Raw genomic sequence first — 26580 nt, 5'->3', positions numbered from 1 at the left:
CAGCATTTGAGGAGAGGTTCGCCACTTCACGAGTTTAAAGGTGGCAGCGAAATCTGGTGCAGATGTATCCGAGGCAGAATACATCTCCTGTCATTGTGCCTTTCACACGGAGTTAGGGGATTAAACGGAGTCCCAACTTTTACTGACTCGCTCTGATTCGGTCCCTCTCTGCGCAGGCTTTTGGCCTCAGCACCTTGCCGGTCACCAGAACGCTGAAATACTTTAGAGCATCTTCAGAGAAAGGAGAGAGGACAGCGGCATCAAACCGCGAGGGATGCACTCCCCAGCCTGAGTTTACATCCCAGCCTCTACCAACATCCGTCTCCCGAGACGAGTATATGACACAATGGTGGCCACCTTCACCATCGCCGTGCTGGGGTCTCCCGGAGTGGGTAAAACGGCCATAATCCGCCAGTTTCTTTACAATGACTTCAGCCACGTGTACACCCCGACCAGAGCAAGGCACCTTCACAGACCTTCAGTGATCCTGAACGATAACATGTACGATTTGAAGATCCTGGATGTGCCGCAGATCCCAACATTCCCAACAACCGGCGCTCAGGTAGGAAAAATGTAGCTGGATACTGTTCTTGCATCCGTGGTGTCTTTCTGTCAAACTTCTCGCCCCCATTGTGTGTATTTCCAGCTTATCGGCATGTTACCATGTCACTAATTCCACCCTGGTTTTCTGTTTAACCCTTCTGAAAATGAAAAGTAAACATTGCAAGGTCGGGGTTAACAGTACAAACCTCCCTTTCGTCTTGCGACACCAGCGTGAAACCGATTTTAAACCATTTCCATCCGCTTTAAATAACGGCCCTAAACTAATTGGGGTGAAATCTGCTGAATGCGGGTGAGATGCATTAGAAACCAGAGCGCCACGAACAAATAAAAGCCAGGTTAGTCATAGTTTTATTAATACAACCGTCAGAAAAAATGCGGTAGGGAAAGGAGTTATACTTTAGGTGAAGAAGCGTGCAACTTTCATCTTTTCAGTCGGTAGTTGGGACTGAAATTGTTCTTTTATCCCCCAAAATGTAATAAATTGTTTTCCCCTCTGGTCTGAGGTGGTGTGGACAGTGGGTCCAGTCAATGTACATCATATATGGGATTTATCTTGTAGGGTCCAGAGATTTATAATCAGCTCCATTAATACTTCATTAAGTTTATGAGGGCAAAACATAAAATGAATAAGGTTTAAGTACTAATATGTAATGGAGACTGTATGTGCTTGTGGGAGTTTGCTGCGCACAAATTGGCGGCCGCATTTCCTACATTACAAAAGTGACTACACTTCAAACAGTACTACATTGTCTCGAAAGCGCTTTGGGACGTCCAGTGGTCGAGAAAGGAGCTATATAAATGCACGTCTTTCTTTTTATGGGTTATATAGGGTGTATATATAAAGAAAAGGGATGTGACAATTAGGTGAAAAATATATTGGTCAGGACAACGGCTAACATAAATGTTTAATTCTCCTTCATTCTTTCACCTCCAAAGAATGAAAAGTGGGCATATAGAGTATATCCTTTGCTGAACAGGTTGTGGCTCGTTTCTGTGGAAAAGAGAAGGCTGAGAGTTGACCTGATGGAGGCCTTTAAGATTACAGAAGGGTTTGATAGGGTATAGGCAAGCTGCTTCCACTTGTGGGGGAGACCAAAACAAGGGCCCATAAATGTAAAATAGACACTAATAAATCCTATGGAATTCAGGAGCAATTTCTTTACACAGAGAGTGGTTAGAATGTGGAATGTGCTACCACTAGGAGTAGTTGAGGTGAATAGCATAGATGTATTCAAGAGGAAGCTAGATAAACACATGAGGGAGAAAGGAATAGAGGTGATGCTAATTGGGTGAGATGAAGAGGGGTGGGAGGAGGCTCGTGTGGAGCAATAATGCCGGCACGGACCAGTTGGGCCGAATGGCCTGTTCCTGTGCTGTACATTTTTTGTAATTTTATGAATTACTGCCAAAAAGTGGGCGTACTCATGCTTCTAAAAGTAGACATCGAGTATAGTCAGTGTAACCCAGGTCCCTCCACTATACCCTGGCCTGATAATGAACTTACAGGAAGGTATTTGAACAGTACAATTTTTGGCAAATTGATTTAGAAGGAAACCAGAAAGAGTTTGGCCAATTGGAATGCACCAACAATAATGTTAAATTGTTTGTCGAGCAGCTGATCTGCTGAACCAACTAAAATCTGCCAAACTTTGTTGATGCAACTGTGCAGCGTGCAGCTTTTGTGTTTTTAATGGCTCAGCTGAAACTGAGAGATCGCCACTGTGCCCACAAGGCCCTACATGTGCTCAGCTCTTTATTAGTAACTCTTCTGCTGTGTGTAAATGAAAATACAGCCTGTGTTGACAGGATTGTTTGTGGGAGTTCTCCTTGCGGGTCCTTATGATGGCCCTTATCACCAGCTCTCAGCTACATATCCACTGACTCCTGGAACAGGACTGTAACTACTGTAAAGTGTGAGCAGGAAATGAGATCCTGTAGTTAATGGAGTAATGTGGTAGGAGTGCCATATTTTGCAGTGTAATATAAAGAACACCTAATTAAGTGCTGCTTCTGAGATTGAAATATCTGAAAACCTTAGATGTATAGTTGTAATGATTTTTTATTATGTTACATTAAGAAATACATTGAAAAAGCATGCAAGTAATCAAGTATATTTTACAAAAGGAATAATTAGATCATCTTGGGTTTAATTTCTTTCCAATATCTTGTCCAGTCATGAAGAAGAGTAGATTGAGAAGAAGAGTAGATTGAGAAGAATATGCTTTGCTGCTGATAGCCCAATGTTGTAATTTGTGGGCCATTATTCTATTTAGCTTCTCATAGGCTGCATAGAGAATAGCATTAGGTGAAGAATATAAGGCCTCCCTCAGATTTTCATAAAAATATGAAGGTTCCATAGGTCACCTACAGACACGGTCAGTGCAACACAACACTGCCCGTGCAAGTTTAGCACGGGAATGCTGAATGAACCTTTACTATTCAGTTGCAAAACTAGTTTATCAGCAGCCAACTCCCTCCCGTGTTTACTGTAGAGAGTAATTTCTGCACACGTGATACATAAGGATTCATTCTGGGTTCTGAATTTCAATGCCTGAAATTCGTAACAAAATAAAATATAATGGGCTAGAAATTGATCAAAGGCTGCCACCGCCCATTTGCTGCCCAAAATACCGCTAAGATTCTGCAATTAATGACGGCGGAAAATTGATCAAAAAATAGAGAAAAAAAAATGCCCGTCAGGAAAAATGGGCCTTGTACGTGGATTCTCGGCAGTCCTGGTCAAATTAAGTCTGAGGCTAGAGTCGGCCTAGGTCGGGGGGGAAAACACGAAAAATATTTTTTCAAAAAATAAAATATTCAGAGGACCCTTTTCCACTGAATCGCTGCAAAAGAATTTTATTTTAAATGTTCACTTATCTTTTTTTGCAAGGTTTCATACCTACCGTCCATCAAAAGGCTGGTCCGACTGGGCGTTTTTTTTTGAAGTACGAATCACCGCTCCCACCAAACTCGGGCGGGAGCAGTTACATGCCGGCGATCCACTCCACAGCGGTATTTCAAAGAATGCAATGCATTTCCCACCAATCTCTTTTCAGCCCAAAGCGATGAAATACACCCTGTACCGCCGAAAAACCCAGCGGTAGGCTGATCAATTTCTAGCACAATGATGCCATGATAACAGCAGATTGAACATTGGTAGATTTAGTCAATTTTAAGCAATCCTGTTAGTAATATGCTGATTCTGTATAATTGTTTCCAATGCAATGCTAGCATGTTCACTGAATTGTGCAGGGGTGCTGCTCTTCAGTCCCACCTTCTCATGTTAAGATATGCACTATCACAGAAATGTTATTGATACTGTTTGGAGCATGCGCAGCACATTCCCATTAGGTCAGCTTAGGAGTTTTCTGTGCACGCTATCATTTGCCTGTATTTCCCCACTGTCCCACATGCTCTGTTTGAGTTCACCTCTCACACCTTCCCATGGAATCAGAGAGTGGCTACAGCACAGGAGGAGACCATTCGGCCTGTCGAGCACTGTGCCAACTCTCTGCAAGAGCACATCAGCTAGTCCCACTCCCCCGCCCTGTCCACGTAGGCCTGCACATTTTTTCCTTCGGGTACTTACCCAATTCTCCTTTGAAAGCCATGATTGAATCTACCTCCACCAGCCTTTCAGGCAGTACTTTCCAGATCCCAACCACTCGCCACGTTAAAAAGTTTTTCCTCATGTTGCCTTTGGTTCTTCTGCCAATCACCTTAAATCTGTGTCCTTTGATTCTCGACCCTTCTGCCAATGGGAACAGTTTCTCTCTATCTACTCTGCCTAGGCCCCTCATGATTTTGAACACCTCTATCAAATCTCCCCTGCTTGAATAATAATAATAATAATTAATAATATAATTTTTATTTATATAGCGCCTTTAATGTAGTAAAACGTCCCAAGGCGCTTCATAAAAGTGTTACAGATAAATTTGACACCGAGCCACAGAAGAAATTAAGGCAGATAATCAAAAGCTTGTTTAAAGAGGTAGGTTTTAACGAGTGCCTTAAAGGAGGAAAGAGAGGTAGAGAGGTGTTGGGATTTAGGGAGGGAGTTCCAGGCAGCTGAAGGCACGTCCACTGATGGTTGAGCAGTTATAATGGGGGATGTTCAAGAGGCCAGAATTTGGGGAGTGCAGACATCTTGTGGGATTGTGAGACTGAAAAAGATTACACAGATAGGGAGGGGCAAGTCCATGGAGTGATTTATAAACAAGGATGAGAATTTTGAAATTGACTTTAACTGAGAGGCAATATAGGTCAGAAAGCACAGGACTGATGAGTGATCATGACTTGGTGCGGGTTAGTACATGGCTACTGAGTTTTGGATGACTTCAAGTTTACGTAGTGTGGACTGTGGAAGGCCGGCCAGGAATGAATTGGAATAGTCAAGTCTAGAGGTACAAAAAGGCATAAATGAGGGTTTCAGCAGCAGAAGAGCTGAGGCAGGGGCAGAGGCGGACAATGTTACGTAGATGGAAAAAGGCGGTTTTAGTTATGCCGTGGATATGTGGCTGGAAACTCATTTCAAGGTCAACCATGTCTGGATCAACCTCAGATTGATGCTAGGGAAAGGGATGGAGTCAGTGGTTAGGTCATGCAGTTTAGGCGGGACCAAAGATAATGGCTTCGGTCTTCCCAATATTGGAGAAAATTTCTGCTCATCCAGTACTGGATGTCGGACAAGCAATCTGACAATTTAGATACCAAGCAGGGGTCGACAGAAGTGGTGGAGAGGTAGAGATGGGTGTCGTCTGTGTACATGTGGAAACTGATTCCGTGTTTTCAGATGATATCGCCAAGAGGCAGCATATAGAAGAGAAATAAGAGGGGGCCAAGGACAGATCCTTGGGGGACACCAGAGGTAACGATGCGGGAGTGGGAAGAGAAGTCATTGCTGGAGATTTTCTGGCTACAATTAAATAGATAAGAATGGGACCAGACGAGTGTAGTCCCGCATAGCTGAACATTGGTGGAGAGGCTTTGGAGGAGGATGTAGTAGTCAACTGTGTCAAAGGCTGCAGACAGGTCCAGAAGGACGAGGAGGGATAGTTTACCTTTGTCACAGTCACAAAGGATTTCATTTGTGACTTTGATGAGAGCAGTTTCGGAGATAAGAGAACAAACCCAGCTTCTCCAGTCTATCCACATAACTGAAGTCCCTCATCCCTGAAGCCATTCTTGTCAATTTTTTCTGCACCCTCTCTAAAGCCTTCACATCCTCCCTACAGTGCAGTGTCCAGAATTGGGGACACATCTCCAGTTGAAGTCGAACCAGTTTATAAAGGTGGTTCAGAACTTCTTTGCTTTTGTACTCGGGGCAAATTTCGGTACCACCCCCCTTCTGCTGATCTCCGGTCAGCTCTGATCAGGTGCTATATGTGTGGCCTACAATGGTATAGAAGGAATTTTAGAAGTAATGCCATAAGTGGACAAACACTCTTATAGCCCCTTCTCCACATATTGCTACACTTACTATCACCATTTATTCAGTTATAAGAGAGAGGAGTGATTTTAATCCCTTTGTACTGATGCCGAGTTAAACCTATGAGTGGATCTGGAGCTCAGTGATAGCTTTATGCCTCAAGGGCTATAAGTTGAATTCCTATCTCTACCACAAATATCAAACCAATTTCATGCCGCCTGTTACATCTCTAACCCTCGCCCTTATAGGTTTGCAAGGAGATCGATGCTGCTATTGGCCTTCTCAATATGTCTGAGATGAGGTTTAGCAAAGGACCTGAAACTGAATACTTATGCTGAAACTCTCAGTTGGTAGCAAGTTGGTATCATGGAAAAGCTGTAATAACTGATGAAGCCTGAAAAGAAAACTGAGTACGGTCAAACCAGAATCATCTGGCTCATTACTTTCATTCTTAGTTGCTGAGCAATGTGCTGACACTATTAACTGAGAGGCAGAGACTAACATTAATAAAAATCTAAGTCTTTACAAGGTTGTGTACTATTATCAAGAGTAAAAGTATTCATTCTATAGCAAATGTGTGGTATTTACCAATTACAGCCCCCTGTATTAAATTCAAGGCTACTGGAAAGTTAAAGGACAGTTAATAGTAATATATATATATATATTATATATATATATATTAGTGCCTTTAATGCGATAAACCGTCCCAAGGCGCTTTACATGAATGTTATGAAAGAAAATTGACACAGAGCCATATACGATGTTAGGGCAGATGATCAAAAGCTTGGTCGAAGAGGTAGGTTTTAAGGAGTGTCTTAAAGGAGGAAAGAGAGGTGGAGAGGCAGAGAGGTTTAGGAAGGGAATTAAGATTAAGAAATTATGTAATAACATCCAGATTCAGGATAGAGGAGCATTTCTTTCCCCAAGTTATCCTATACTCTCTGCACCGTCTAAATATTAATATATATTAAATAGCTCATAAATCTGCTTAGTACCATGGAAGTTTACAGCACATAAGGAGGTAATTTGGCCCATTGTATTTGTTCTTGTTCTTTGCTAAACGAATCAAAAACTAGTTCTACCATCTAGCTTGCTCCATCATCCAAAATCTTCTACTTTAAATGCTTACACCTAAAAGATGTAATTGTCTCTGCCTCAACTATTCCCTGTGGCAAAACATTCCATGTTGTAAATCTTTCTACTTAAAGGAATTTCTCTCAGTGTGTCTCCTCATTTTGTTATTGACAATTTAAAATTGATTATCCTTTGTCACTGGCTCCCCAACTAGTGGAAAGACTGGGGCTGAAATCGTCTTGGCCATTAGCACAAAACAGGTGATAGCAAAATGGCAAATAAAGTCAATAGAAAAGAAAATCAGGTGGGTGTAAAACAAGCTGCCAATTTGCTATTGCCTGCATTGCACTACCGAAGCCCCAGTCTTTCCATATTTATCCTATTGGAATCTTGTATAATTTCAAAATCCTTTATTAAATCTCCTTTTAGCTTTCTCTGCTCCAATGAAAATAGTCCCAGCATCTCCAGTCTCTCCTTGTAACCATAGGTTCCCATCCCTGTATCATCCTAATGAATCTACACAGTACACTCTCTATGGCTTAAATGTCCTTTCTATAATGGGACAACCCAAAATTGCACACGGTCTTCTTACTGTGGCCTAACCATTACTTTGTACCACCCAGTGCTCCTGAGCTAGGGAGGGGAAAAAATCAACCAGTATTCCTGCACTTGATTGCTATCTAATAATACTGTGCAATTGGAGTGCGTTTCTGTCTGTAGAGTGAGGATAGGGCTGGAATCAGCTATGATGCCCTCTCAGTGGATTAGCTTGTCTACGCTCCCTGTCTAGGCTCACACATGAAGAGTGGCCATACGAACATGATACTAGACGGCTGCAAGTGTCTAAAGAACATAACCAAATACGTTTGAGAGGGTAAAAGGATAAAATCATTAGGGGGATAGGAGAGAAAATCATTCTATCTGGCATTGGTGTGACATTTCTTTCCCGGGCAGTTATCCTTGTGACATCTCGGATAGGCACTGCCCTTTTTAGTGGTAATCAGTGTTATATTGTAAATAGCTTTGCACTCTGGCCTCTTAACCCTTTGAATTGGGCTGAGACTGTCCATTAGCCTATCTCATTCCATGTATAACTCTTCAAGAGGTCAGAGAGAAAACACTTTTCTCCCAAACAGCTGTCTTGCATTCAAAGCCTCAGCGATGAAGCACAGTGTTTCATTCTGTGATACCGTCCAGTTCTCCAACCAAACATCTGTCAACATTATGGTATTTTTTTCCCCCACTTAATAGAATCATTAGGATTATGCATTTACTGTTGTCCAAGCTGAAAATTGCTAACTATTTGATTGTCTTTATGCATTTTTTTAAAAGATCTTGTATAATGTAACTTAATCCATGTCTGCTTTCTTGAGAATCTTAAACTGTAGCTCCTAATGTCCATTTGCCAAAATTGTGCTACAATTAAAATAAAGTTAATTACATTTTACTGTAGTCTAGTGCCACACAATAATTTTTGATAATTAAAATGTTTTTTTTTTCTTTTAACTGTTCTTCTTCTGATTTTAGTGGGGAAGCAGGAGAGCATGTAGGTTAGAATTTGGTGCATGTAAGTAAGTTTGGAAATGATCAACCCTAGTTCCCTACTAATAGCAAACCTTTACTTATGGAAAGTGCTTTTGTCTAATGATCACCCTCTAATGATCATATTGACTTTTAAAATCTTGATTTCTTGTTTAGTATTCTCTATGCAAGCCACTTATGATCCAATCCTTCACTGTTTCCTGATTTCAGGAGATTAAGAAGATGCAGAACATTTGAATGTATTCAACCGTTGCTAAGGGATAGGCCGCATCAATGGTCAAACCAATTAACTGCCAGATCTCGAGGGTATATCTTTCCGATATTATCTGAACATGATATATGAGTACCAGCCACATAAATTGCACCAAGCGATTTTAAATTAGGTTGCAAAGAGTCAACAAACTGTATTATCCTTGTTGTATGAAAACTCATAGTGTTTGAACAGTCATAAACAGCAATTACAACTATTTGTCAAAATTCAGATTATAGTAGAAATAGGCAACTGAAACTCAATAAAGTCACCAGTCGTAAATTAATCAGCTTTTGGTATTTTTTTTTAAATCCCTTTCGCCCTCCATCTTCTGAAAGTGATGACTTTCATTATGAAATGGTTCCACAACCGGCATTCAAATGGGCTCGAATGTTCAGGTTCTTGGTTTAAGAGCTAGTCATCATTTTGGTTCTTGATTTTCTCTCAAGATTTCCAAGCTGACTTTTTTCATTAGCCGTTGGATCTCATGAGATTAAGAAGATTTTTGCACACTTGCTTCATTCTTGATTCTTCATTTAATGTGTATGCCCTTGTTAGAGCTCCCCAAATGCATTACCTCACACTTATCAGGGTTGAATTCCATTTTCCACTGTTCTGCCCACCTGACCAGTACATTGATATCTTCTTGCCGTCTACAGCTTTCTTCTTCATTATCAACCACACAGCCAATTTTTGTATCATCTGCAAACTTCTTAATCATACCTCCTACATTCAAGTCTAAATCATTGATATATACCACAAAAAGCAAGGGACATAGTACTGAGCCCTGCGGAACCCCACTGAAAACAACGTACCAGTTACAAAAACAACCATCAACCATCGATGAGCACCAATTTACTTCGGATGTACTTGAAGGTCACACTTTCACACCACATGATTCCCAAGAGAAGCGGTAACACATTCTTCATCTTTTCCTCCTTTTCCTTTTTCCCTATACGCTACAACACTAGTAGTATACAGGCCCCTACTACATTATACAGGCCATGTAGATCCAATTGGTTTAAAAAAAATAACTTATTCATTTACAGAATTTACATGCGTGCCACAATTTTGAAACTTTTTCTTTCCTCTTTTTCCCAAAGTGAAAACCTCATGCTCGGAACGAGAGACCCCCACATAATTTTAAATAACTAGAATTTCACTATGGCCACAATGAAAGTCTGGTTTTAATAGGTTAATCAACCTCAATAACTCCAAGTTATAATTTCAAGAAAACTTTAGTAACCAAATTAAGAAGACAGTGCTTTGTTACAATTCAAATTAATTTAAAACAAAACCACCCATTTTAATTAACAAACTTAGCACACAAAGCGTTAAACAGCTTTAACACTCGGCACAGACAAGTGGGTGGAGCTAAAACAAACATAATGAACACTTTTTTTACACAGACAGACTTTCACACAAAAGATATTCCATGACTTCTCAAACATCCATAATAGCAAATCCTATATTTTGTTTCTCGTGGCATAAAAGCTGGCAGCTTAAGTGTCAGTTTCACCTTGATAGAATCATAGAAATGTTTATTTTTTCCGTCTTTTAAACAATTGCCGTATCAACTTCCCGGACCATGAGGACATGGTACACACAATGCTTCTCTGAACCCCTAATTTATCTAGCAACACTTTGAATTTCCTTTTGAATTCCGCATGGTCCTACTGACCCCGTAATTTATCCACAACTTATTTCTGCACCACCTTAATGGCAGCTTTCAAATCGTCGTTATCCTTCCCTGCTTCTCCTGGCAGTTGTTGCTGTCTACTAACTTCCTCTTTCCAAGCTTTACTCTCGTCTCCTTGATTCGTACACTGACTTTCCAAATATTGCTCTTTATGGCACAATTTCTCCTTCTTCTTTTCAAACTTCCCTACAAACTTTTGCTCCAGCATCTCCTTTTCAAACTTTTCCACTAACTTCTCCTCCAGCTTCCTCTTACTTTCTCTTTCTTCTCCTAATTCTTTTTTACTCCTCTCCAGTCCAGCTTCCGACAATTCTTTCATCATTCTTGCTATTACTACATCCTTTTCCTTCAGCCTTTCTTCATATCATTGATTTGCCTGTGCGGTTGTGTTTTTTCACTTAAATGTTAACAACCATACAGTGCGTACCCATTTTGATTTTCTCTTGGCCATGGGAGTTTCCTCCCATTCCTCAGCTTAGAGGATCGTACGCAGTCACCATGGCTCGTACCCATCCCTCTTTCAATGGGAATTTCTTACCCAAATACTGCTCTACCCTATCTTCCATTTTTCCCCTATCGGGTCCCTGTTTGGGCACATTTCTGTTGGTAGGTGGACCCACACCTTTCTCTTACCTCTAATTCCAGAATCCGACCTGAGCCCGTCCGGGTGGGATAAAAATGGTCAAGGCTCACAGCTCAGTATTCTTTTAACTGTTTATTATACTACGGATAACAAACATCACTGCACCATTCCCTTTAAGTTCAAACTTTACTCACCCCAGCGGTCACTCAGGGAAGTATGTTTCCATATGTGCGATTGACCAAGGCCACCCGCAGATACCTTGCAAGTTGCCACGGTTCATCCCTAAATACACCCCTTTTATAATACAAAGGTGCTACCCGTGGCAATGAATGACGCAATTCCCCCCCCGCCTTTGATGTGCCATGTGATCACTTCCCCATCCTGGGTCAGTGTATAGTCCATTATCACACAAAGAAATGTCCTCTTTCAGTTTGATCATTCAAAATATTTTTGATGGTGAGTTTCAGGTCTCCAGCTTTTTGATGTTCAACCAATATAACACAAAGTGTTTTTGATGCCACGTTTTGGGTCAATAATGGGTTTTCCACTCCTGCAACAAGGTTGACATTAGCATTTCAAAAGGGTCAGGCGACCACTCCAGACTTGGGGCCATGGTCATCAAATTCATATGAGGCTGGTCAATTTACAAAACTGTCTTCACAGTATAGCCTGTTAACCCTTTAACTGTCGGCTTACTTTAAGTTAAATGCGTTCTTCCTGAAGGTCTGACTATAATACCTGTCCAAGTACTCAGTCACTCTATCCCTGAATCCAGTAACTTCTCCACAACGGATGTTAAACTGTAGTTACCTGGTTTCTTCCTCCTTCTCTTCTTAAATAATCATAGACTAGTACAGCACAGAAGGAGGCCATTCGGCCCATCTAATCTGTGCCGGCTCTTTCGAAGAGCAATCCAGTTAGTCCCCTTTCCCATATCCCTGCGTTTTTTTTCTCCTTCAAGTATTTATCCGATTCCTTTTTGAAGCCTACTATTGAATTTGTATCCACCACCCTATCAGGCAGTGTATTCCAGACCCTAACCACTCGTTGCATACAGAAGAATTTTCCTCATGGAGCCTCTGGTTCTTTTGCCAATCACCTTAAATCTGTGCCTTCTGGCTATCGACCCTTCAGCTATTGGGAAGAGTTTTTCTATTTACTCTATCTAAGCCTTCAGGATTTTAAACATCTATGTCAAACAGGGTGGATAAAGGGGAACCAGTGGATGTGGTATATTTGGACTTCCAGAAGGCATTTGACAAGGTGCCACATAAAAGGTTACTGCACAAGATAAAAGTTCACATGTTGGGGATAATGGATAGAGGATTGGCTAACTAACAGAAAACAGAGAGTCGGGATAAATGGTTCATTCTCTGGTTGGCAACCAGTAACTAGTGGGGTGCCACAGGGATCAGTACTGGGACCCCAACTATTTACAATCTATATAAACGACTTGGAAGAAGGGACTGAATGTAACGTAGCCAAGTTTACTGATGATACAAAGATGGGAGGAAAAGCAATGTGTGAGGAGGGCACACAAAATCTGCAAAAGGACATAGACAGGCTAAATGAGTGGGCAAAAATTTGGCAGATGGAGTATAATATCTTGGCCTTTATTGCAAAGGGAATGGAGTATAAAAGTAGGGAAGTCTTGCTACAGCTATATAAGGTATTGGTGAGGCCACACCTGGAATACTGTGTGCAGTTTTGGTTTCCATATTTACGAAAGGATATACTTGCTTTGGAGGCAGTTCAGAGAAGGTTCACTAGGTTGATTCCGGGGATGAGGGGGTTGACTTAAGAGGAAAGGTTGAGTAGGTTGGGCCTCTACTCATTGGAATTCTGAAGAATGAGAGGTGATCTTACCGAAACGTATAAGATTATGAGGGGGCTTGACAAGGTGGATGCAAAGAGGATGTTTCCACTGATGGGGGAGACTAGAACTAGAGGGCATGATCTTAGAATAAGGGGCCGCCCATTTAAAACAGAGATGAGGAGAAATTTCCTCTGAGTTGTCAGTCTGTGAAATTCACTGCCTCAGAGAGCTGTGGAAGCTGGGACACTGAATAAATTTAAGACAGAAATAGACAGTTTCTTAAATGATAAGGGGATAAAAGGTTATGGGGAGCGGGCGGGGAAGTGGAGCTGAGTTCATGAGTAGATCAGCCATGATCTTATTGAATGGCGGAGCAGGCTCAAGGGGCCGTATGGCCTACTCCTGCTCCTATTTCTTTTGTTCTTGTGTTCTCCTCTTAGCCTTATGTGCTCTAAGGAGAACTGTTGTATATGTATACTTGTATTTACTCTGTACAGCCACCAGAGGGCTCATCCCCTGGAGTCTCAAGGGATCCCATAATCCCTTGGGAGCTCAGGTATTTAAGGAGGCTTCACAGGTTGGAGAGGCACTCTGGAGACCTGCAATAAAAGACTACGGTCACACTTTACTTTGAGCTCAGTGTTCAGTCTGACTCTTCCTCCATACATAACAAGAACAACCCCAGCTTCTGCAGTCTATCCACAGAACTGTAATCCCTCATCCCTGGAATCATTCTACTAAACCTCTTCTGTATGCTTTTCAAAGCCTTCACGTCCTTCCTAAAGTGTGGTGCACAGAATTGGTCACAATACTCCAGCTGGGGCTGAACTAGTGTTTTATATAGGTTTAGCATAACTTCCTGGCTTTTGTACTCTATGCTTCTATTTATAAAGCCCAGGATCCCATATTCTTTATTAACTGCTTTGTTAACCTGTCCTGCCTCCTTCAAAGATTTGTGCACAAGCATCACCAGGTCTCTTTTCTTGCACCCCCTTTAAAATTGTATAATTTAGCAAGTCTTGTCTCTGCTCATTCTTCCTACCAAAATGTATCACCTCTCACTTTTCTGCAATGAATTCCATCTGCTATGTATCTTCCCATTCCACCAGCCTGTCTATGTCCTATTGAAGTCTATTACCATCTTCCTCACTTTATTACACTTCCAAGTTTTGTCATCTGCTAATTTTGAAATTGTGCCCTGTACTCCTAAGTCCAAGTCATGAATGTATATAAAAAAACAGCAGTGGTCTGAGTACTGAACTTCTGGGAACTTCACTCTATATACCTCTCTCCATTCTGGAAAACAGCTATTCACCACAACACTCTGTTTTCTACCCCTTAGCCAATTTTGTATCCACACTGCTATTGCCACTTTTTTATCCCATGGGCGCCAATTTTGCTAACAAGCCTAATATGTGTTTCTTTATCAAACGCCTTTTGGAGCTCCGTATACACAACATCAACTGCACTGCTCTCAGTGGACCAAAAGGTACAGATCCGAGTATTTTTTACACGGTGAAATGCTAGGAACAGTGGTGGTCCAAAGAGATCGAGGGGTCCATGTGCAGAGATCATTTTAATGTAGCAGTCAGATACAAAGGATAATCAAAAAGGTAAATGGAATGTTAACCTTTATAACTAGAGGATTAGTATATAAAGAAAGAAAGACTTGCATTTATATAGCGCCTTTCACTTAAGAAGACAAGAACCTGAGTAGGCCATTCAGCCCCTCGATTCCACCACTCAATGGCTGATCTGCGACCTCTCTCATTATATCCGCCTTTGGCCCATATCCCTTAATACTTTTGGTTAACAAAAAGCCATCAATCTGCAATTTAAAATTAACAATTGATATAGTGTCAACTGCCATTTGCGGAAGAGAGTTCCAAACTTCTACCACCCTTTGTGTAAAGAAGTGTTTTCTAATTTCATTCCTGAAAGGTCGGGCTCTAATGTTTACACTATGCCCCCTAGTCCTAGAATCCCCAATCAGTGGAAATAATTTCTCTCCATCAACTTTATCTGTTTCCTTTAATATCCTGAAAACTTCGATCAGATCACCCCTTAACCTTCTAAATTCTTGGTAATGTAACCCTAATTTGTGTAATCTCTCCTCGTATCTTAACCCTTGAAGTCCAGGAATCATTCTGGTAAGCCTACACTGTACTCCCTTCAAGGCCAACATAGCCTACCTAAGGTGTGTTGCAGTACAATCTCCAACTTCTTGTACTCTCGTCCTCTACATTATAAGGCCAGAATTCCATTTATCCTTTTTGATTATTTTTTTGTACCTGTTCGACATTTTAATGTACCTGAACTCTCAAGTCTCTTTGGACATCCACTGTTTTTAGCTTTTCACCATTTAGTAAGTAACCTGTTCTATTCTTTTTAGATCCAAAGTAGATGACCTCGTGTTTGCTTACATTTAAATCCATTTGCCACAGTGTTGTCCATTCACCTAATCTATCGATATCCTTTTGTAATTTTATGCTTTCATCTACACTGCCTCCTATCTTTGTGTCATCGGCAAATTTGGATATATGACTTTCTATGCTATCATCTAATTCAGTAATAAATATTATGAATAGTTGAGGGCCTAACACAGTTCCCTGCGGGACACCACTCGTCACATCCTGCCAATTTGAGTACCTACCTATTATCCCTACTCTCTGTCTCCTACCGTTCAGCCAATTTCCTAACCAGGTCAATCCTTTACCCTCAATTCTGTGGACCACTACCTTAGATAACAGTTTATTATGTGGGACTTTATCAAATGCTTTCTGGAAGTCCATATAAATAACATCCATAGACATTCCCCTGTCCACTACTTTAGTCACCTCATCAAAAAATTCAATCAGGTTTGTCAGACGTGACCCACCTTTCACAAATCCATGTTGGTTCTCTCTGATCAACTGAAAATTTTCAAGGTGTTCAGTCACCCTATCCTTAATTATTCACAACTACTAGACATCCAAAAGTGCCTTACACCCAATAATGTACCTTTTGAAGTGTAGTCAATGTTGCAATGTTGGAAGAGTAGAGAGGGGGAGTAAGTTTTGCTGCAGCTATACAAAGTCCTGGTTAGACCACATCTGGAGTACTGTGCACAGTTCTGGGAACCGCACCTTAGCAAGGATAGATTAGCCTTGGAAGGAGTGCGGTGCAGATTCACCAGAATATTACCAAGGCTCCAAGGGTTAGATTATGAGGCGAGATTGCGTAAACTAGGCTTGAAGCCTGGAATATAAAGGGTTAAGGGGTGACTCCACTTGATCGGGGTTTTTAGGATTTTGAAAGGAATTGACAGGGTAGATAAGGAGAAAACATTTCCACTGGTGGGGGAGTCCAGGACAAGGGCTCACAACCTCAAAATCAGAGCCAGGCCATTAAGGAGAGAAGTTAGGGAATACTTCTTCACGCAAAGGGTGGCAGAAGTGTGGAAGCTGTCTCCCACAAAAAGCAGCAGATGCTAGTGCAATTAACAATTTCCAATCTTAACCAAGGGATCACGGGACATGGAGCCAAGGTAGGTGGACGGAGTCAAGGCACAGATCGGCCACGATCCCAATAAATGGCAGAACCGGCTCAAGGGGCCGAATGGCCCACTCCTGCTCCTATGTTGCCACCTCCACTTTATTATCCAGGAGTGACAATCCCAAGTGCCCTCAGTGAATAGTTCGAAAGCTTTGTATTATTGAAGCCCCCCTTTTTTATTTAAGAATCCTGAAGAACCCTGTGCCCTTTCAGGGGAGCCAATCCAGCCCTATTCCTGTGCAAACACAAAGCATAGAAAACATGGCAAATGTCTCTGACCGGTTTTACCATTACCTGTCAAATGTGGGAGGAAGTACTTCTTAAATTAAGACACTGATGTTCAGATTCTGTTCCTTCACAGCCACATCTGAGGGTGAAATGTTGTGTGTGTGGTTTTAGTCAGAATTAGTTCCTGTATTGGATGTGGCCCAGCCATATGATGTTTCCATCACATCACTGTGACCTTTTACAAAGTGAATTTAATTTTCAGCTAGGTCAGTGAGGGGAACATTTCCTGAAGGCTGAATCACAGAGTAGCACTGCAGTGTCTGGATAACTTTAGCCTCAGAAATCCTGGACCGTGACCGGCTTGCTCTCAGCTGACGGAAGTACATACTGAAGCAAGCAGCCAGAAGGGGAAGGGATAGAGGTCAAAATAGAGGATAACCATCACTAAAATTAAGTCGTGTCCATCCTGCGTGCAAACCAGCTTGCAACTAATTGATTTTAAATAGTTTATGTTGCACAACTAAAAATTGAGAAAATGAATGCTAGCCGGCAATGTGTTATAGCAGCTTTCCATGTTAAGGTAACACCTTTTCTTTGCTCTTTTGTTGGAGGAATGGTCTGATTCTCGGTGCAGAGGTATTAGAAATGCAAATGCATACATGCTTGTGTATGACATCTGCTGCTTCGATAGTTTTGAGTACGTGAAAATGATTCAGCAGCAGATTGCAGAAGTCAGGTAAGACTTGTGCTTTTCCTTACTCTTGCCTGGGTTGGTTTATACCTTTTTTATATTGAAATTCTTTTTATTTGGAAATGTGACATCCACCTCTGATAATGATGGCACTGCAAAAGGAAAGTCCACCTCTGAATCTGTAATTGCCATCATATCTGTGGGTGTTTGAGTTAGAGTTAGCATACCAATGACCTTGGTGTGTATTTCCTTGAGTTTAGAAGGTCGAGGCATGATATGATTGAGGTGTCTAAAATGTTAAAGATTTGACAGGGTAGATACAGAAAAGCTATTTCCTGTGGCCATTGAGGAATGAAATCAGGAAGCACTTCTTCACATAAAGGATAGCAGAAATCTGCAATTCTCTCCCCAAAAAGGCTGTTGATGCTGGGTCAATTGAATTTTTCAAGATTGAGATCAACTAGATTTTTATTAGATAAAGGGATATGGAATATGTTATGTCTTTAGATGCTCTGATAATGACTCCACGAGGCAATGAGTTGTACTTGAACTGTAGTGACCTTAGTGCTTTATTGATAACTCCACAGTGTGGATCACACCTGGTGGCTTGCCTTTTTTTATACTGGACCTGGCACACCTGTACAGGTAACCTACAAGTCTCCCACTGCGGTGCCCTCTGGTGTAGTAATAGTACAAGCAGTAAACATGTAGGATACATGACAGAACAAAGGTGCGTAAATGGAGTTGAGGTGCACATTAGCTATGATCTAACTGAATGGTGCAACAGGCTTAAGGTGCTGAATGGCCTACTCCTGTCCCTATGTCCATGATTCGTTGCTTTGCCTGCATTAAATTAAAAATGGCACTTAATCTTCATCTGGACCTCACACCAAATCCAAAATCTGATATTAAATATGACAAGGTCAGCTTTGCAATCTGTTACATCCGATAAATGGGCATAAGGTGAGAATGAGCAATCACAAAATGGCACTCATTGGTAATCCATACAATATTACAGTGGGGTTTTTCCAATAGTGCCAGAAACACCTATCATTGCTGCTGATTCCAGGCAAGTGAGGCCAAAGCAACATTTTTTTTATTCATTCATGGAATGTGGGCGTCGCTGGTAAGACAGCATTTATTGCCCATCCCTAATTGCCCTGGAGAAGGTGGTGATGAGCGTAATCTAGCCATGCACATAATTTCCCAGGGTTTATACCAGCAGAGCCCAAAGGAGCATCCAGGTTAAAACTGTAATTAAAAACAGAAAATGCTCGAAACTTTCAGCAGGTCAGGCAGCATCTGTGGAGAGAGAAAAACAGAGCTAACGTTTCAGGTTGATGACCTTTCGTCAAAACCTCCCCTATGTTCCTACCTCCTCGGAAGGTCCTCGACCTGAAAATTTAACTTAGTTTCTCGCTCCACAGATGCTGTTGAGTATATCCAGCATTTTCTTTCAGATTTCCAGCATTTTGCTTTTGTATTTGGTTAAAACTGTGCTGGGTCTGTGTGGAAAAAATTATATTCCTTGTTGTTAGTACATAATCCAGACTTATGTGCAGGTTCAGTTAGTTTGTCTTTGCTTTCACACCAACTACTATTGCCATAAAAGCAATGGACCCATAATTACAAATGGGTGTTATGGACATCTAGTATGGAATTGGATTTCTTAATATTTTACTGCATTAGGAAGGTCCTTAAAGTGGGGGAAGCCAGTTATCATTTCATTTTATATCAATGGTATGCAAAGTTTTCTGTTCCAACAGACTGCACATTTTCCTGCAGTCCACCGGAGATTTATGTACCATAGAAACATAGAAAATAAGTGCAGGAGTAGGCCATTCGGCCCTTCGAGTCTGCACCACCACTCAATAAGATCATGGCTGATCATTCACCACAGTACCCCTTTTCTGCTTTCTCTCCCTGCCCCTTGATCCCCTTTAGCCGTAAAGGCCATATCTAACTCCCTCTTGAATATATCTAATGAACTGGCATCAACAACTCTCTGTAGTAGAGAATTTCACAGGTTTACAACTCTGAGTGAAGAAGTTTCTCCTCATCTCGGTCCTAAATGGCTTACCCCTTATCCTTCGACTGTGACCCCTGGTTCTGGACTTCCCCAACATCGGGAATATTCTTCCTGCATCTAACCTGTCCAGTCCCGTCAGAATTTTATATGTTTCTATGAGATCCCCTCTCATTCTTCTAAACTCCAGTGAATACAGGCCTAGTCAATCCAGTCACTCCTCACATGTGAGTCCTGCCATCCCGGGAATCAGTCTGTTGAACCTTTGCTGCACTCCCTCAATAGCAAGAATGTCCTTCCTCAGATTAGGAGACCAAAACTGAACACAATATTCCAGGTGAAGCTTCACCAAGGCCCTGCACAACTGCAGTAAGATCTCCCTGCTCCTATACTCAAATCTCATAGCTATGAAGGCCAACATAACATTAGCCGCCTTCACTGCCTGCTGTACCTGCATGCCAACTTTCAATGACTGATGTACCATGACACCCAGGTTGCGTTGCACTTCCCCTTTTCCTAATCTTTCACCATTCAGATAATATTCTGTCTTCCTGTTTTTGGTGGATAACCTCACATTTATCCACATTGGGCAAATGCATGTCAGATGCCGCATAATCAGCTAACCTGTCCAACTCACCCTGCAGCCTCTTAGCATCCTCCTCACAGCTCACACCGCCATCCAGCTTAGTGTCATCTGCAAACTTGGAGATATTACACTCAATTCCTTCATCTAAATCATTGATGTATATTGTAAATAGCTGTGGTCCCAGCACTGAGCCCTGCGGCACCCCACTAGTCGCTGCCTGCCATTCTGAAAAGAACCCGTTTATCCCGACTCTCTGCTTCCTGTCTGCCAACCCGTTCTCTATCCACTTCAATACATTACTCCCAATACCATGTGCTTTAATTTTGCACACCAATCTCTTGTGTGGGACCTTGTCAAAAGCTTTTTAAAAGTCCAAATACACCACATCCACTAGTTCTCCCTTGTCCACTCTACTAGTTACATCCTCAAAAAATTCCAGAAGATTTGTCAAGCATGACTTCCCCTTCACAACTCCATGCTGACTTGGACCGATCCTGTCACTGCTTTCCAAATGCGCTACTATTTCATCCTTAATAATTGATTCCAACATTTTCCACATTACCGATGTCAGGCTAACCGGTCTATAATTCCCCGTTTTCTCTCTCCCTCCTTTTTTTAAAAAGTGGCATTACATTAGCTACCACCCAGTCCAGAGGAACTAATCCAGAGACGATAGACTGTTGGAAAATGATCACCAATGCATCCACTATTTCTAGGGCCACTTCCTTAAGTACTCTAGGATGCAGACTATCAGGCCCTGGGGATTTATCGGCCTTCAATCCCATCAATTTCCCTAACACAGTTTCCTGACTAATAAGGATTTCCTTCAGTTCCTCCTTCTCACTAGACCCTTGATCGCCTAGTATTTCCGGAAGGTTATTTGTGTCTTCCTTCGAGAAGACAGAACAAAAGTATTTGTTCAATTGGTCTGCCATTTCTTTGTTCCCCATTATAAATTCACCTGATTCTGACCGCAAGGGACCTACATTTGTCTTCACTAATCTTTTTCTCTTCACATATCTATAGAAGCTTTTGCAGTCAGTCAGTTTTTATGTTCCCAGCAAGCTTCCTCTCATACTCTATTTTCCTCCTCCTAATTAAACTCTGTCCTCCTCTGCTGAATTCAGGTTTGCTGCTTTTTCTGACCAATTTATATGCCTCTTCCTTGGATTTAGCACTATCCCTAATTTCCCTTGTTAGCCACGGTTGAGCCACCTTCCCCGTTTTATTTTTACTCCAGACAGGGTTGTACAATTGTTGAAGTTCATCCATGTGATCTTTAAATGTTTGCCATTGCCTATCCACCGTCAACCCTTTAAGTATCACTCACCAGTCTATTCTAGCCAATTCACGCCTCATACCATCGAAGTTACCTTTCCTTAAGTTCAGGACCCTAGTTTCTGAATTAACTGTGTCACTCTCCATCTTAATAAAGAATTCTACCATATTATGGTCACTCTTCCCCAAGGAGCCTCGCATGGGGCTAAACCTCATGTCCAAAAGTGTCTATTTGTTTCCTCAAAGAAAGGAAATGTCAAACTTGCAAATATTGTAAGAATTAAATATTGTAGATCGTGTCCTATAATAATGGAATGGAAAATTCAAGCTAAATGCTTATAAAAATGAAAGACTAGCATTTATATTGCGCCTTTTACGACCACCGGACATCTCAAAGCGCTTTACAGCCAATGGAGTAATTTTGGAGTGTAGTCACTGTTGTAATGTGGGAAACGCGGCAACCAACTTGCGTGCAGCAAACTCCCACAAACAGCAATGTGATAATGACCAGATAATCTGTTTTTGTTATGTTGATTGAGGGATAAATATTGGCCAGGACCCCTGCTCTTCTTCGAAATAGTGCCATGAGATCGTTTACGTCCACCTGAGAGGGCAAATGGGGCCTCAGTTTAATGTTTCATCCGAAAGACGGCACCACTGACAGTGCAGCACTCCCTCAAGTGTGGACTTGAGCACACAAACTTCTGATTCAGGGGTGAGTGTGCTACCCACTGAGCCGCCGCTGTCATTGTAGCTATCAATCGATAAATAAATAGATGTTGCACTTTAACAGAACATAACATTCTGCTTTATACAGAAAGGTGCAAACTCTGCAAGCCCCAGCTCATGTTTCAACAACTTCATTGCCAGCAAATTTGTTTCTCTTGTATTTCTGCTTAAGCTTCAAACATGTATAAAGAATCAACAACACATGGCACATGCAGTCACCATGGGTTTAGCAACTGTATTGCTTTTATCAGGGGGGTACATCTTGTTGAAGATCAGGAATGCAGCGTGTGGAAGAATACAAACATAAGACTTGCATCCTATAACATTGAGCTGTGTCATTAGGGCTAGGGTGAATGGTAATGGTGGTCCACAGATCCCACACCACCAGAGATCTGCTCCTGGGCCTGGCCATCGTGGCCATTTACAGGTCCGGTTTGGACACGGCACATTGGGGGGGGAAAGGGAAGGAAGAGTGGTCACTCTGGCTGCCAGCCTCAATTCCGTGGTCTTATCCGTGTCCGGGTGGCCCTGGAGAAGGAGCACGTGGTGTCCACCAGTACGCTTGAGGCCTTCCGCAACTGGTGGGCACCGCAGGGACTGGAGGACATAGTGGCCATCAATAAGAAGATTATTTAATTTTGTAAGTTTCCTTTGTTTATTGGTTTATGTGAATTCCTCAACCCATATTCACGGCCATCCCCTTGACCTTGCCATCTCTCGCTGTTCCTGCCGTGTTAATTGTAGATAAGGCCTTCTGTAACCACTTCCTTGTATAGCTCTCCAGCCCTGTCCCTCTTCCTCCACCCAACCCTACTTCCTTCGGCATCCGCCCCGGGAAAAAGCTCTCTCCCAACTCTCTGACAGCTGCACTTATCAACTCCAAACTGTCCAGCCTTTGGCCCTCCATTCACCATGACAGTTCTGCAACCACCAATCTGCTCAATCACACACTCACCACCACCTTTGGTGCCCTAGTCCCTATTAAAGCTATTACTCTCTCTCATCCTGGCCATTCCCCCTGGTATGGTCCTCATCTTTGCTCCCTCAAGTCCAAGAGACGCAGCTCATCTGCTGCTGAAACCCTCATCCATGCCTTTGATACCTCTAGTCTTGACTACTCAAATGCACTCCTGGCTGGCCTCCCACGTTCTACCCTATGCAAACTTGATCATCCAAAACTCAGCAACCCATGTCCTAACTCGCACCAAGTTCCGATCACCCATCACACCTTTGCTCGCTGACCTACATTGGCTCCCTCCTGTATGGCTCAGGGACGTGGACCATATACAGTAGACACCTCAAATCACAGGAGAAATACCACCAACGATGTCTGCGCAAGATCCTGCAAATCACCTGGGGGGATAGACGCACCAACATCAGTGGTCTCAATCAGGCCAACATCCCCAGCATCGAAGCACTGACCACAATCGACCAGCTCCGTTGGGTGGGCCACATTGTCTCATACCCAACACAAGACTCTCAAAGCAAGCGCTCTACTCAGAACTCCTACATGGCAAGCGAGCCCCAGGTGGGCAGAGGAATCATTTCAAGGACACCCTCAAAGCCTCCTTCATAAAGTGCAACATCCCCACCGGCACCTGGGAATCCCTGGCCAAAGACTGCCCTAACTGCAGGAAGAGCATCTGGGAGGGCGTTGAGCACCTTGAGTCTCGTCGCCGAGAGCATACAGTAACCAAGCGCACACAGTGGAAGGAGCGTGCGGCAAACCAGGCTCCCCACCCACTCTTTCCTTCAACCACTGTCTGTCCCACCTGTGACAGAGTCTGTAATTCCTGTATTGGACTCTAGTCACCAGAGAACTCACTTTGAGTGGAAGCAAGTCTTTCTCGATTTTGAGGGAATGCCTATGATGATAATGATGACATTGGCTCCCGGTTAAGCAACGCTTCGATTTCAAAATTCTCATCCTTGTTTACAAATCCCTCCATGGCCTTGCCCCTCCCTATCTCTGTAATCTCCTTCAGCCTCACAACCCCATGAAATGTCCGCACTCCTCAACTTCTGCCCTCTTGAACACCTCTGATTATAACTGCTCAACCATCGGTGGCTATGCCTTCAGCTACCTGGGGCCCAAGCTCTGGAACTCCATCCCTAAACCTCACCACCTCTCTTTCCTACTTTAAGACACTCCTTAAAACCTATCTTTGACCAAGCTTTTGGTCATCTGCCTTAATTTCTTCTTTTGTGGCTCGGTGTCAAATTTATTTTTGTTTTTAGAACCCTCTTGTGAAGCACCTTGGGATGTTTTACTACGCTATATAAATAAAAGTTGTTGTTTAGTTCCTTATTAGTTTTGCCCCTCTAAAAAAGGGGGCACTTTTGCTTGATTTTCATTTGATGATTCCGGTGTCTCCTTATTGCTTTATTTAGAAAAGGCACACCATCACAGATCGCAAATCTGGGGTCTAATGAAAAGAATTCCCTACCCTCCCATGTATCTCCTGTGCTGACAGAATTTATCCTGCTGACTAGAAAATGGGCCCCAGAGTTCCTGAAGGCCGTTTCTTTTTGAGGGGGGTGTGGTTGCCCTGCAAGTTTCTGCACTCCTTGCCTGAAGGCACTGACTCATCTTCCAAAGGGACATGTTAACTTGCTCAAGTGATTAATTATGTATTCTGCTACATTGATCAATGAGGAGACTACAGGTTCTAAATTCTTAAACAATGATTCAGTTGTACTGAACTTTATAAAATTCTTCACGACCAACCCAGTCCTGCAGCATAATTTATAAAGCTGCCATTTGTTAGACAGTTTGGGTTAGGGTCACAGCAGGGCTATTCACCCCTTGGGACTTGAGCACAGTTATTGTGAAAGTGAGTTTTTGTGTATTTCCAAATAAATTAGTCCAATACTAACTCTTCAATATCCCATCTCTGTTCAGAAAAACTGATCTCATCTGCTCCACCCCAGACAGCTGATCATGAGACAACACTGACACAAGGGTGTGTGTGGGGCCCACCAGTGGAGATGCCACAGATGCACCTGATGCAGGCACATGTCTGTGATTAGGAGTCTACAACCTGTCCCTGAAATGCATTTGTCAAAGCAGAAAATCTCCCATGCACATCCTAATTATGAGTCTTGGGTGAGTGGACTCGAGTTCCAATCCAACATTTGAGAACATATAATCTAGATTGAAAGTTCAGCACCGTACTGAGGGAATGCTTAATTGGCAAAGATGTTGTCTTGCAGATCAAACCTTAAACTGAGACTGCATCTGACCTCTCAAATGATTGAACAGATCCTGTGGGTACTACAATATTTGAAGCAGAGCAGGCTGAGGTGTTCTAGTCAACATTTATCCCTTGACCATTATCAAAAATAAATTGTGGCTTTTGGGACCTTGCTGTGCACAAAGTAGTTGCTATGGTTACCTACAAAACAAGTGTGACAACACTGAATATAATTCATTGGCTGTGAAGCCCATTGGAATATTCTGAGGATATGAAAGGTGCTATACAATTGTAAGTTATTTATTAATGCCATTTTGGCATGAGGGAAGTAGTGCTCCTTTATATTTATTCGTACATTAGTTGCCTTCCACTCCATTGGGATTAGGTATGGTAGAGGAAAAAGTAGCCAGGTTTCATTGCCTGATTTCTATCCAGCACCACCTGCTGAAAAGTGTTGGTATTGTGAATACAAGTCTGGGTTGAGCAGTGGTTTCTTTGGGTGTCAGCAGCCCAGCAATACTGCCCGAGTAGCCATCTTTTATATGGAAGTCTAGCCATTAAATCTTATACAGTCCAACACCTGCCAAGTTAATACCTGCAGGAGAGGGGAGAACAAAGTAAATATTTGGTACAGCTTAAGAGTTCTTAAGACAGTGGCATTGCATTTACTACTTTATGTTGAATTGCCAGGCTGACCAGTACAAACCCAGTCCCAATTATCATTGTTGGAAATAAGCGAGACCTACAAAAGCAGCGCTTCACTCCACGAAGGAGCATCAGTGTCCTGGTGAAGAAGATGTGGAAATGCGGCTACATTGAGTGCTCCGCAAGATATAACTGGCACATTTTACTTCTGTTTAAAGAACTTCTGAGCAGCAGTGTGGGTAGAGGCTGCAAACATGTGCATCCATCCATTCGCATCCAAGGGGCACTACAGAGAAACAGATGCAATGTGATGTAACAATTTGTTACAAGTTCAAACTGGTCATTTGTTATATTGAACCATCATCCTCTCTCTTTTAGCTTTCCTTAAATCATTGGATCTTAGTGTGAAAAAAGAAAATTGTGCAATAAATATACAATTTAAAAAAATAAAATAGCTTTGAATCCAACCTTATTCTCTGTCCTTTCCTCGTGTCTCTGGTTGGATTTACTGTGCTTCATGAAGAAACATTTTTCAGTAATATCCCAAATAAATAATGAATTTTAAACAATTGTCAATTGCTGATTTAAAAAAAAAAAAGGACCTAGAAAAATCCAATTAAGTGGCAAACAAATGGGGAAAATTAAAAAAGGGAAAAATTGGACCCTAACAGATTCAGGCAAATTTGGAAAAAAAGTGTTCGGTTTTAAAATAA

General features: G+C 42.1%; 1 protein-coding gene across 1 annotated transcript; it reads left to right on the top strand.

The window, feature by feature from the left end:
* Nucleotides 1–346: 346 nt before the first annotated feature.
* Nucleotides 347–26183, top strand: rasl10a (RAS-like, family 10, member A). Its single transcript, XM_070886361.1, has 3 exons — nucleotides 347–562; nucleotides 17330–17454; nucleotides 25913–26183. The coding sequence occupies exons 1-3, from the start codon at nucleotides 347–349 to the stop codon at nucleotides 26181–26183; spliced, it is 612 nt and encodes a 203-aa protein (XP_070742462.1).
* Nucleotides 26184–26580: the final 397 nt, after the last annotated feature.

Source organism: Pristiophorus japonicus, chromosome 8 (assembly GCF_044704955.1).
Source record: "Pristiophorus japonicus isolate sPriJap1 chromosome 8, sPriJap1.hap1, whole genome shotgun sequence".
NCBI lineage: Eukaryota > Metazoa > Chordata > Chondrichthyes > Pristiophoridae > Pristiophorus > Pristiophorus japonicus.
This window is presented reverse-complemented; position numbering and strand designations above follow the sequence as displayed.